Source organism: Podarcis pityusensis, assembly GCF_964106645.2.
Source record: "Podarcis pityusensis genome assembly, chromosome: 6".
In the NCBI taxonomy this organism is placed as follows: domain Eukaryota; kingdom Metazoa; phylum Chordata; class Lepidosauria; order Squamata; family Lacertidae; genus Podarcis; species Podarcis pityusensis.
The window spans coordinates 98,300,957-98,313,327 of NC_138030.1; the positions used below are offsets into that span (position 1 = coordinate 98,300,957).

Consider the following 12,371-nt stretch of genomic DNA (forward strand, 5'->3'; position numbering starts at 1 on the left):
GATTGGATAGTTTTTATGCAAATGAAGGATCGAAAGTGACGTTCAGTGATTGGATAGTTTTAGAAAGTTGCTACAGTAACGTTGTACTGGAGCTCTATATAAGCAGGCTGACTGAGCCCTTCAGTTCAGTTCTGTTCTTGCCTCTGAACAAACAAGAGCTGTTTGAAGAATCGCTGTGTCGTCTGATATGTTCACCCACAGCTTAACAGCAGGAGCAGTGAGACATTGATGGCACTTCCTTCTGAAGCCCAACTTGTGGAACAGAAGCCACCTCTCCCTTCTTCATCCTTCTCTTTGTTTGCTGCAAGGAGCTGGACTTAAGAAGGAAGTCTTTTGTAAAAATAAATAAATAAACTATGAGAAAAGAGGGACATGGTTTCTTCAGCTTCTCATCCATTCTTTGCAGGATGTAGCAGTGAGGTTCAGTGAACACTTTTTTCAAAGGTTTAAATTAAGAACATAAGGAAATCCCTGTTGGTTCAGACCAAAGGCCCATCTAGCACAGCCTCCTGTTTCACAATGGCCAAACCAACCCCCACAGGAAGGCCACATTCTGGGCCAGCACTCTCCCCATGAAGGATTCCCAGCAGCTGGTAAGGACCACACCCTACTGCATAATACAGTAGTCTAAGGAGAACTGGCTCTTCATGGCTCATTCCATGGTACTGTTGAAGCTCTGCAGGAAAGTAAAGAGAAACAGAAGGTGCTTCTCCCTTAAAGCCCTTCAGCACAGCTGATGCAGTATTTTCTACAATAACCTGGACATGGGATTAAAAGGTGGTCCACACAGTCCTATATAGCTTTCTAGATTACCCAACAAAGATGCCCTTCTAACCATGCTCTTTCTATAGTGTCTACTCGCAAGTATATCCCATTTAGCAAAGATCCATTATGTTGCTAAGTGAAAGGATTCTGTTTGCAAATTCAGCCTATGTTATTGCTTCCTGTTGATCTGGGCTAGGGATTCGTGATGAGTATTGTACTTCTGATCTGCTCCTTGAAATTTCCCTGATGACACTTTTTCTTCCTGCAGGGGGAGATCTTAAAATTACTCATGTCCTCTATTTTTTATTTGCTTTTTTCAATGGTTAAATAGTGGGAAGGGCCATAGCTGGGTGGTAGAATACCAGAAAGACACCCACCTGAAACCTTGGACAGCTGCTAATAGTCAACAATACTGAGCTACAGGGATCAATGGTCTGACTTGGAATAAGGCCGTTTCCTCTGAGTCCTGCAAAGCATTGGAAGTAAAAAGCCTATCTTAGCTACAAATTGATGGGGCGGAACGCTGAAGGTTTACTCTGAAAATCATGTAGCTGCTCCATAGTAAGTAAACAAAAGATGGCAAATCCAGAGAAAAAGCACCCAAATGAAAAAAGCACTTTGGAATGAAAACACCCAGGCACTTGCTGTTCCATGCACACGTGCACATGGTATCACCCCCGTCAAATGTTCACTATATGCTTCAACCTAAACCAGATCATGATGTTTATGTAATCTCTGGAACTTCACAAAAAAATCTTAAGGGAAAATCTAAAAATGCTTCTACTTGCTCTCTTCATACTCCACACCAAGCTTAGCTATTCACTGTGGTACTGTTTTCAGTGGTACAAAATTCTGTACAATTAGCCACATTACCCATGTTGCAGCCAAAAAAAAAAGTTCTGTAGCATCTTAAACCACAAACACCATAAGCTTTCAAAGAGCACTTCATTTTAAGTATCTGAGAAACTGCTAATGTTTTTGTCATTCAAAATCAATGGAGCAAAATAAGGGAAGAAGTGATGGTGTGCTATAAAAAGGAAAGCAAAAAGAAAGAAACCAGACTACAATCAGTCCAACTTGCTGGGCTGCTCATAAAGGGAACATAGGAAACAAAATCCAACCCAGAAAGCAAAATTCGGCCTCTAACAAGCAGCCCGTGCAGAAAGCAGCAACAACATGATGCCCCAGAGACAGCCTGCCAGCAGCCAGGACAGAAGCCCAGTGTTCTTTCCAGAGAGGAAAGTGAGCTGGTCATGAAGCAGAGAAATGTTTCCTACTGTACGGAATGCAACAGTTCAGAAAGTAAAAAGATGACAGCCTGCTTTATTTCTTCCAACTTCCCTGCCTTCATGGCTGGAAGACACAGCAGGCAACTTAGTGGGAAAGGAAGGGGGGAAGCCAGCATCTGCGACGTAGCCAAGGGTCAGGGGTATCTATATGCAGTTGTTAATTCCACACACGGGATTAAGCTCGACCATATCCAATGCATGCATTTCCAAAGAGGTGGCAGTTCCACGGATGTCATTCTTTCCCCTGCTGCTACACAGCAGCTGGCTGGGCGTATGCATTCAGAGGCATGTGGTGGCTGGTGGGCTGTGACGACAGTTTCCAGCAGCTCAGCTACAGAACAGAGAGCTTGTTCCAAGCTCCTCTAGAGGAAGGCCAAGACCTCTTCAAATCTGCAAAAGGTGCACCTGTGGTCTGAGAGCCAGGGAGCTTTGATATAGGTCTTGGGGTCCTTCCCAACTGTGCAGGCAGCCCTTGCAGCAAGGCATGCAACATCAGGAAGGCCTGCGGAAGGGCAGCATGGCCCAGGAAAGAAACTGTAGGCAGCGGCATGTCACCCAGTAAAGTTCTGGGAAGCAGCAGCCTCAGAGGGTTTTCATAGTTTGGTGGGAAGAAGACACTCTGAGGAGAGGCATTGGGGAAAAGAGGGCAGGCACTTAGCCTAGGCCCTCTATAGTAAAAGGGGATAATTATATCATATTGAAGGAAACCATTTCCTGTCCCTAACCTAACACCCAGTGTTAGGATCTGGGATAGGAATGTTAGGAGCCGTGGGGCTCCTGGGACCTAGATTGTGGTCTGTCTAAAAGTAAAATGTCTAGGCGCTCCTCTCCCCCCCCCCCTTTATTTTTGCTGCCTTGCTCCCAGACCAGGAAGCCCTGTAACAACAACAACCAAAAAATCTGCTGGGTGAATTTGTGGTCTGCAGGGTAGCATGGGAGCAAAAGATGCATCTCTTGCTGTGGCACTGCTGGGCAAATTAGGTGTTTGGCAGGGGTAGTGCTACAGAAAAGGATGTGTGTCTTTTGCTGCCGCTGGGCCAGCAGACCAGCTGACTGCAGCCAGACAGGTGGAGACGCTAGGTGCCAAGGGTGGCTCCTGGACATCTCCATCTAGTTGCAAAAGGCTGATTGCCAGTCGCAAAAAGCAATGTCCTTTTCCATGTCAAAGCACAAGGAAGCCTCACCCTGCAGTTGTAGGTTAGCCCTGCTTTATAACTTTACAAATGCATAACTGCATTCTCCACTGTCTTTAAATTAGTCAGTTTCTGTTTTGTGGGTGGGAGCTTTAATTAGAGGTTTCATTTCACTCTCAATGTGGGTGATCTAATATTTTATGCCTTTCAACTAACTGTCCAAATATTCATTTCTCAAATTCAGAGTATTTATGAACCAAACATTGTAAACATTTAATTTCCATCCCACTTTCCACTTTCCATCAGCCCTTGTTTTTGCAAAGGTACATTTTAATCAAAAGACCCACTTCGTTCCTATAAGCCTCAGAAAAACCCTCTTCAGGAATCTGCCTGATCGCACAAGGGTGAAAACCCCCATAGAGAGCACAGGTGGACGTAAAAGTTCTAACACTCAGGATCTCACCTCCTCAAATTTGCTTCTCTCAAATTATGGTCCAAACTGTATACAATGCAAGCTCATTCTGGAAATCTGTACTACAAAATGAGAAACTTTGATTTATCCATGCTAATATTTGTTAGGGATTTGAAACTAATACATTGCCTTGATTAAAAAATCAACTCATTCTGGTTAAAACTCTTTCCCCAATGCAAATTCCTGCTCCAAAAGTGACCTTTCTCTCTTCTCTTTTAAAAATTAAACCTAAGTTATCTTACACTTGTTCTGCATTACAGGTAGTTGACCTCAGGATGTTTTTCATACAGTGATTAGCTCCTGCTCTTTGCAGCTCACCTTCAGCCACAACTATCTCTCTGCTACCAAGTGACCTAGTTGTTTCTGTGCGAATGAGTCTGGCAATCTTTAAATGGGTACAGTTTGGTTTGACAATTATTTCCCCTCTGTGAATATGACTGTGCGCTCCATCTGCTCCTCCTTCGTCTTTGTCAGGTTAAGCAGACTAGAGAGTTGTTTTCCGTTTCACTTTCCTTGTACAGTGGTACCTCGGGTTAAGAACTTTATCCGTTCCGGAGGTCCGTTCTTAACCTGAAACTGTTCTTAACCTGAGGTACCACTTTAGCTAATCGGACCTCCCGCCGCCACTGTGCCGCCACCGCGCAATTTCTGTTCTCATCCTGAAGCAAAGTTCTTAACCTGAGGTACTATTTCTGGATTAGCAGAGTCTGTAACCTGAAGCATCTGTAACCTGAAGCGTCTGTAACCTGAGGTACCACATGAGGTACATGAGTCCTCAGTACTCTATGCAATAACCCCCATTTTCCTCCTTTCTTAATGAAAAAGGCACATCACACCACAGCACCCCCAAGCAGTAAATTTTCAGCCATTCTTTGACAAAAATGTGCTTGACAGAATTTATTTTAAAATGAACAAAAATGTGAAACAGGATCCTTGATGGGACAATAAGAAGAACAAGTCTTTTGCCTATTGTGTTCACACCTGTCTGTCTTGAAAGACAATGGAGTGTAGTGAATGAATAATAAAACAATCCAGAAAGTCTCTCATTAACCATAGCTTCCCATGTGCTCCAAACTGGGAAACTATAGTCATCAGCTTTGGAAGAAGCCAGAATATTAAACTACAGTTCAAACTACTATTTGAAGTGGTTCATGATTAATTAGAGTTTTCCTCATCTGATTGTTCACTCCGTCAAGGGAGTTGTGAAGGAGCTGAGTTAACAGGCAAAAGGCTTGTTCATATCTTGCTTTATTAAGGAGAGATAGGATCCTCCTAATCAGACTCTATGAGTTGAGATTCAATAAGGAGTGGTGCAAATAGTTCCTAAAGCAAAATGAAGGCATTGAGAAGGAATAAGGCAAACCTAGAAGTTGGCAAGGGTTGTACAACTTCACTCATACTTGATTCCCAAGTCTTTTGCCAAACCCCCTGTTATGTCCCAAGCCACTGTGAGAGCTAATAATTCTCCCTCAGTCCACAAAAGAGAAAATGGAAATCAAACTCCTTCTGTTTTTTTCAGGGAGGCATCAACAACAAGCAATAGGAACCTACATTTCAGAAACTGTCATTGCAATTCACATCCTGGAGAAAAAATACACCCATGGCAGATTCAAGACTAGTGTAATTCAGGTTCAAGACAACTTTCTCAAATCTCTCCTCCTTCTCAAATCTCAAATCTCTCCTTCATCCAGTTCAAACTGTGAAAAAGGGAGAGATCCACTGTTTGGCTCCCAACCTTTCCTCAAACAGTGATCCACACATTTGTTTGTTCTAACTGTCAAGATAGGTAGTTGAGAGAAAACCAACATTCAGGAACCTGTTGCTTATCAGCTTGCCAGGCTTTTCAGAGACAAACTTATTTGCTACATATTTAATTATATTCCCAATTTTTTTTAAATTTAACTTTCAGGGTTTGTAATAAACAAAGCTTGGAAGAGATGATAGCAGCTGGACGGGAAGTCAAAAGGCATATGCAGTCTGCAGGACATCCTCCATAGAGACCAATGGGTAAAGAAGAAGCACTAGCTTCCAAACTCAGTCTCTCACTCCTGGCTACAATACATACAACTAAGAACTTTTGTAGGCAGGCTTTGCAACCCCAGTTCTGTGATTCATTCACAAGCAATGCGCTCACAGATGACGTTTTTGCACCCAAACTAATCAATAACACAAAGGTATGTCTTCTCAGCTTTATGAACTACTGACACAAAGAAGGGCTCATCCATATCTTGTAGAGCCATGTGGGAACCCAGGTTGATGAAGACACATGGAACAGGCTATGGGTTAACCCACCGCTCAAATCTATATTGGCCAAAACACAGGAGATGACACTAAAAACAATATTTTGATGGCACAGCACACCCCTTTGTTTGCACAAGATTGACTCCCCTTCTATCACCATCAGCTGGTGAGGCTGTTCCAAGCTGGGCACCACCATTCATATGTGGTGGACCTGCGCAAAGATCACCCACTTTGGGGAAGAGATATTTGCCACCCTCCTCCATCTCCAGACACGAGCTGCCACCTTTCCCAACAGTGACTCTCCTGTCAAACATCAATTATAGACTGCATACCAACTCCTACCAAAACATTCCTGGCCTAGCAGCGGCCAGATCAGAACTAGCAGCCCACTAGACATCAGTGCACAAATGGCTGAACAGATTATGGCAGATACATAGTCCAGTCAGAAAAACTGACCGGCATTTTTGAGTCACGAGAGGCACTACCCAAAAGACTTGTTCTATGCTACATGGCATCCATTTGTATAATTCATTAATAGTAGAGCTTCCTGCAGCCAATCAGAAGCTGCACCTTGGTTTCCAAATGTTTTGGAAGTTGAACAGACTTCCAGAACGAATTCCGTTCGACTTCCAAGGTACAACTGTACACATGACCTAAGTATTTCCAAACACAATACAGTGGTACCTCAGGTTACATACGCTTCAGGTTACATACGCTTCAGTTTACAGACTCCGCTAACCCAGAAATAGTGCTTCAGGTTAAGAACTTTGCTTCAGGATAAGAACAGAAATTGTGCTCCGGTGGCGCAGCGGCAGCAGGAGGCCCCATTAGCTAAAGTGGTGCTTCAGGTTCAGAACGGACCTCTGGAATGAATTAAGTACTTAACCCGAGGTCCCACTGTAGTGATTTCTACAGCTAAGAGTGAGAGCCAGGCACAATATAAGAATTCATTGTCGCATAGAATCATAGAACCTTGTTGATGCATTTCATTAGTAAAAGCACAAGTCCATGAGGGAATAAATCTTTCAGGAAATATCTCTAAAGAAGGGACAACAGAAACCATTTCTGAGGACCCATTAGTAGGCGGAGGCCTGGGCCACAAACAGGAGAACTATCACATAAGGGAAAATGTTAAGAAATGAGTCCCCAAATGCATGGGGTTAAAAGCGGGTCCTGGGTCTGAAGATACCTGTCTTATTGTACCAGGAACAACTTGTATGTTTGTGTGCTCCCTATTCACCTCACCATCTTCCTCTGCTCACACATCCAGCTTCAGCAAAGCTTTTCTTGTTTAAAGCACTGCTTCCAGAAACATCTGAACTGAAATACTGGGATCTGAGCACTACCAACAAACCAGGATATCAAACAGCATCTCCAAGATCACTCAGACCAGTTTCCCAGTTTGGATAGCAAGAGAAACTATGACTTAAGAAACCAGGAAAGCTCTGTCAAAGCTGGGAGTGCAATGAAGACCACATGGCTAATTCCTGGTCCAGTATTGTTCTGCCTAAACCAGGCCAGTAACTGGTCAAGTATCTTTCCTGAGAAATTCATTCAGGTTTTCAGTTCTGACTTTAATGCTTCCCATGCATATTTCTCACAGGAGTCATTAAAAAAAAATAGATTGTCTCTCTCATATCATGCTCAAGAGAACAGAACTCCCCCAGAGAGCAGAAGAAAGAATATGTGTTATTCCCATCACAAACATGATCCCAAGGAAAGGGGTAATGAGTTTTTTCACCCCCACACAAATGTCTTTAAATAGAAAACAGCGAATTCGTCTTCCTTTGTGTGTTTACTTGCAGATGGTGGGAGAGAAACAAGCACACTGGCTTATGCATAACTCCTTAACAAGCAGGAAAGATACCATTGTGATGTCATGCTTCACAGAGCCTCAACAATTCCAGGAAGGAAAAGCGAACAATGCACAGCAAATCCTCAGCATGGAATTGATGCCCGACTGGGTGTAACAAGGGAATGCTGCACCCTAATTCCATTAGAAAGTGATCTGGTGAGCGCTTGGGTCCCCTAAAGGCAGTCTAATTTAAAACAGCAATTCCCAGAACAAAAGCTGTCCAGACAGAGAACAGAATCTGGCCGGGCCATTATGCAGTGGCTACAAACCCACATTTTGAACCATCTGCTGCTGAACAAGAGGCCATAACGTTCCCTTGACAAAGGCAAGAAAGTGGCAGTAAAAGAGGACTTGCCTGCATTCTTCGTGCCTCCTTTGACCGACTGAACTAAACAAACCAACACCCAAGATTTAGAAATTGCCTTTCTGAGGTGTTCAGCACTTGCTTAATTTAACACACGAAAACAGTCAAGCTGCCAAGGACCCTAAAATGATGTCCAGAAACCCATCACGTGGTGGCTCATGAACTGCCCGGGTCTCACTTATTCACCTTCATTCTGTATTAATGGCATTTGGGGCAGAGAATATGATATTCTGGTCATCCTGGAAGCAGAGCTGTAGCTAGGTGATCCTGCACCCCTGGCAGAACCGTCCAGATTGCGCCCTCTAGCCATGGTCAAATGAGCTCTTCTTGCCCCCTCTTCTCCAACCCCCCCTCCACCCATTCAATTCACCCTCTATGTAAAATCATTTCTTATGTGGCAATAATCAATATTTATATTTATGGACATATTTTTAGCCGATTTTGTGCCCCCCAATCGCCTGCGCCCCTGGCGGGGCCCACCTTGCCACCCCCTAGCTATGGTCCTGCCTGAAAGATGGATACATTAGATTTCCAAACTCTCGTGCAATATACAAAATTAATGTGTGGTTCTATGCATGGGGAGCCCCACTGCATCCTACTGAGGCTCCAGTTCTCTCTGTCCTGCTCTTGGCAACAGAGGTTCTAAAGAAGGATGCAGGATGCCTCTCAATTCCTTGACCTCAGGCACCTGCATTGCATGCCTAGAAACAGCTTCCAATAACAACAAAAAATGGGAATGAGCCAGTAGCAGCCGCTCACTGCAAGCCTATGGTATGCTAAGTGGGATGGGGTGAAGTCGGGGAGTGGCTCCATTTTTCTACAACCGCCAACACACTCGACATGCTCTTAGCAAACGGTTTCACCCAACACTCTCTCTCTCACACCCACCGGCCTGTTCTTGCAGACCGAGGGGGCTGCTGCTGCTCATTTTTAATTGACCATTTTGTTTAGGAGACATCTGCATGATTAGCCCTGTGCTCAAAAGAGGAGCGGGTAACCTAGCAACAATCTGAGTTCTGTAAGAATGAAGAAGACACGTCCACTGTTTCCTTTCAGTAGGAGAGGGAATCTGGCAGGAATGAATGCGCCGGGTGGAAAAGTGAATTTTTGACAAGGAGAAATGATTGGAGGAGGAGGCCTGCGAGAGCAAATGATTCGATAACGAGAAAGTATTTTCCGTACATTTGGACTAGTGGAGCGGCTTGAGGTTTGGCTGTTGCATAAGAGCATCCCTGCCGGGTCTAGCTCCGGTCTCTCCAGTTCCCAAGAGCGGCCGCCTATCTGCTTCTGGGCACTCGCAAGGCGGGCCTGCTGCTCCGCGAGGGCGCCGGATACTCCGCGCTACTCTGCCTCTGAGGAGGGAGGCTCCATCGAGCGCGCGCAGCTGCGCCCAGAAGCAGCTCCTTCGGGCTCGGGGGCAAGAAGCGCTTCGCCCCAGAGGATGGCGCGGCCAGGGGACCGCGCACGCACGAGGAGCCACCGAAGGCGTGGCTAAGCGCAAAGCTCGCCAAGGCGGCGCCCGCCGGCTTCTTCTGCTTTGTCCCCGCCCGGGCATGGCCTCTGAGCATGGGCAGAGCGCCCGGGCGCGGCAGCCAGCATCTTCGCTCTGGCGGGCGCGTCTTGGGGAGGGATGGAGGCGAGGAAGGAGCCACTCACCGAAGTAGACGGTCTTGTCGCACTTGGGGCACTTGGATGCCATGGCGTGCGCGAGGCGGACGAGCGACAGAGTGGAGCGTCTCCGGCGCCGCCGCCCGACCCCCCCCCCCGCCGCGCCCCGCCTCCGCCGGCGCCCATTGGCTGCGCGCTCCGCCCGGACCGAGAGGGGGCGGGGCCCGTGGCGCGGGCGGGCGGGCGAGGAGCGGGCCCCCCCCCCGACCCGGCAGCCGGAGGGACGGGCGGGGCAGGGCGGCGGCTGCGCTGGGCGCCGCTTCCCGCGGGGCGCGCCTCTCCGGGCGGAGCCCCCCCCAGGGAGAAGCCGGCGAGGGAGAGGCAGGCGGCGGTGCCCTTCCCTCGCCCGGGGCTGGTTCCCTCTTCCATGGGACAGCCCTCGAGGGATAGGAAGATGGTTATCCTATCTCCCTGCGGCTCGTCTTCACCCAGCCCCTCCAACTGTTCCTCACAAGGCTTGGTTTCCAGACCCTTGAACATCTTGGTTGCCCTCCTCTGCACACGTTCTAGCTTGTCAATCTCCTCCTTAAATTGGACACAGTATTCCAGGTGTGGTCTGACCAAGGCAGAATAGAATGGTACTTTACTTCCCTTCATCTGGACTCTCGACTTCTGTTGATGTAGCCTAGAAGAGCATTAGCTTTTTTTGCTGCTGTATGACATTGTCCACTCATGTTCAGCTTGTGGCCTAATAAGACCCCCACCTAAATCCTTTTCACATGAACTACTGGCAAGCAAGGTGTCTCCCATCCTACATTGGTGGAGGCCCATCTTCCTGCCTAAGTGCAGTCCCTGGGCTGGACTCATTTGGAACAAAATCTTGGGGAAGTGCAGGGGTTATTCTGCTATTGCTTCCCTGTTCCAAGTGTCTAATGTGTTTTAAAATGTCCTTAAGCAGTTGGTGGTGTTAAGTTGTGGGTGAACATATCAGACGACACAGCAATTCTTCAGACAGCTCTTGTTTATTCACTGGCCAGAACAGAACAGGGCTGAAGGGTTCAGCCAACCTGCTTATATAGAGCTCAACTACATGACAACAGTAACAACTTTCTGTAACGATCCAATCACTGAATGTCACTTTCAATTCCTTATTTGCATATGCAAATAAGTGAAAACTATCTACCTGAGTGAAAACTATCTACCAAATCCCCCAGCTGGCCCAGGGTGAAAACTTCAGTACATAACAACCATTCCCACTGAGATAAGGCGTTAGTTTTTGCTTCACAGAACTCTAGCCCAATGGTTGCCATCAATTTGATTTGAATTAATTTTATAATGAAATGATTTTAGAATGTTGTATTATTTTATTATTGTTAGCCGCCCTGAGCCCGGCTTCAGCTGGGGAGAGCGGGATATAAATAAAATTTATTATTATTATTATTTATTATTAGTTACAATCGTAATGGTTTCCTTTTATACATACAGCACTACACGTAATGGTTCAATTAGGCAAAAAACATATCGGTTACATTTCACCCACTTCCATTAGACCGACAGTGTTACATGTCCAACAACAAAGTCCTTTAAATAGGTTGGGTGCTTGGAAACTCTGCTGGACCGGCGGGGACCGGTACCCAGGTCCGGGGGGCCAACCAATTCTTGCTGAGGCTGTGGCGCAACCCTAGGTGGCGTTGAACCCAAGTCCCCTGGATCCACTGCTGTGGGTGGAACCTCTGTGAGTGGAGTTGGCGGAATGTCAGGCACGGCAGTGATCTGAGTCTATGGGGAGTTCGGCAGACCCTCTGAAACGGCTTGGTTTGGCTCCCCGCCCGCAGTCTGCAAGAGAGGTGTAGGTGGAGCCTCACCATCTGTAAGTGTCTGTTACGGAGCCACAAGCGTGGTTGGGGGCACCGCGGTAGTGTCCAAATCCCCAACCCTGCGCCTAAGCTGGTCTATGTCCCAGCGCCACAAACCTCCATTTTCGAGTGCCACCTGGTACGAGCGAGGTCCAGTGACTCCCACTACTGTGGCTGGCACCCAAGGAATGCCCCCCACAAAATTCCAGGCAAAGACCTGGTTTCCTGGAACAAAGGACTGTGGCGCGTTAGCACAGCCCGGGGGTTCGGCCACGGCAAAGTCCGGGTGCAGCCGGTCAAGCGGAGATCTGAGGTGGCGGGCCATAAGTACTTCGGCAGGACTCCGCCCTGTGGCCGCATGAGGTGTGATGTGTTGCACAAACAAGTATTCAGCAACTCGCTCGTGCCAGTCTCCCTGGTCCAGGCGCGCCAGTGCCTCTTTTGCTGAGCACACCATTCTCTCCGCTTGCCCGTTGCTGGATGGATGAAATGGTGCCATTCGGGCATGGTGGATGCCCAGTCCCAAAAGGTACCGCTCAAAAGTGCCTGACGTGAACTGTGGTCCGTTGTTGGAGACAAGGACATCAGGACACCCATGCTTTGCAAAGAGGCCTCACAGCACCCGGATAACGGCCTAGGTAGTGGGGGAGGGCATCAGGGCCACCTCCGGCCATTTGGAATAGGCGTCCACCACTACCATAAAGGTCCGGCCGTGAAAGGGGCCAGCAAGATCGATGTGCACCCTCGACCCGGGTGTCTTGGGCATCTCCCAGGTGTGTCCCTTAGCT

The 12,371-nt window shown here is 47.2% G+C and overlaps 1 protein-coding gene across 1 annotated transcript in view; it reads right to left on the bottom strand.

The window, feature by feature from the left end:
• Positions 1-9,841, bottom strand: part of LOC308479925 (cysteine-rich protein 2) — a 37,601-nt gene extending 27,760 nt beyond the window's left edge. The window contains exon 1 of the mRNA XM_081010964.1: positions 9,776-9,841. Within this exon, the coding sequence (XP_080867090.1) occupies positions 9,776-9,818 (43 nt within the window). The 5' untranslated portion in view covers positions 9,819-9,841. The remainder of the gene's footprint in view (positions 1-9,775) is intronic.
• Between the last annotated feature and the right edge of the window lie 2,530 nt (positions 9,842-12,371).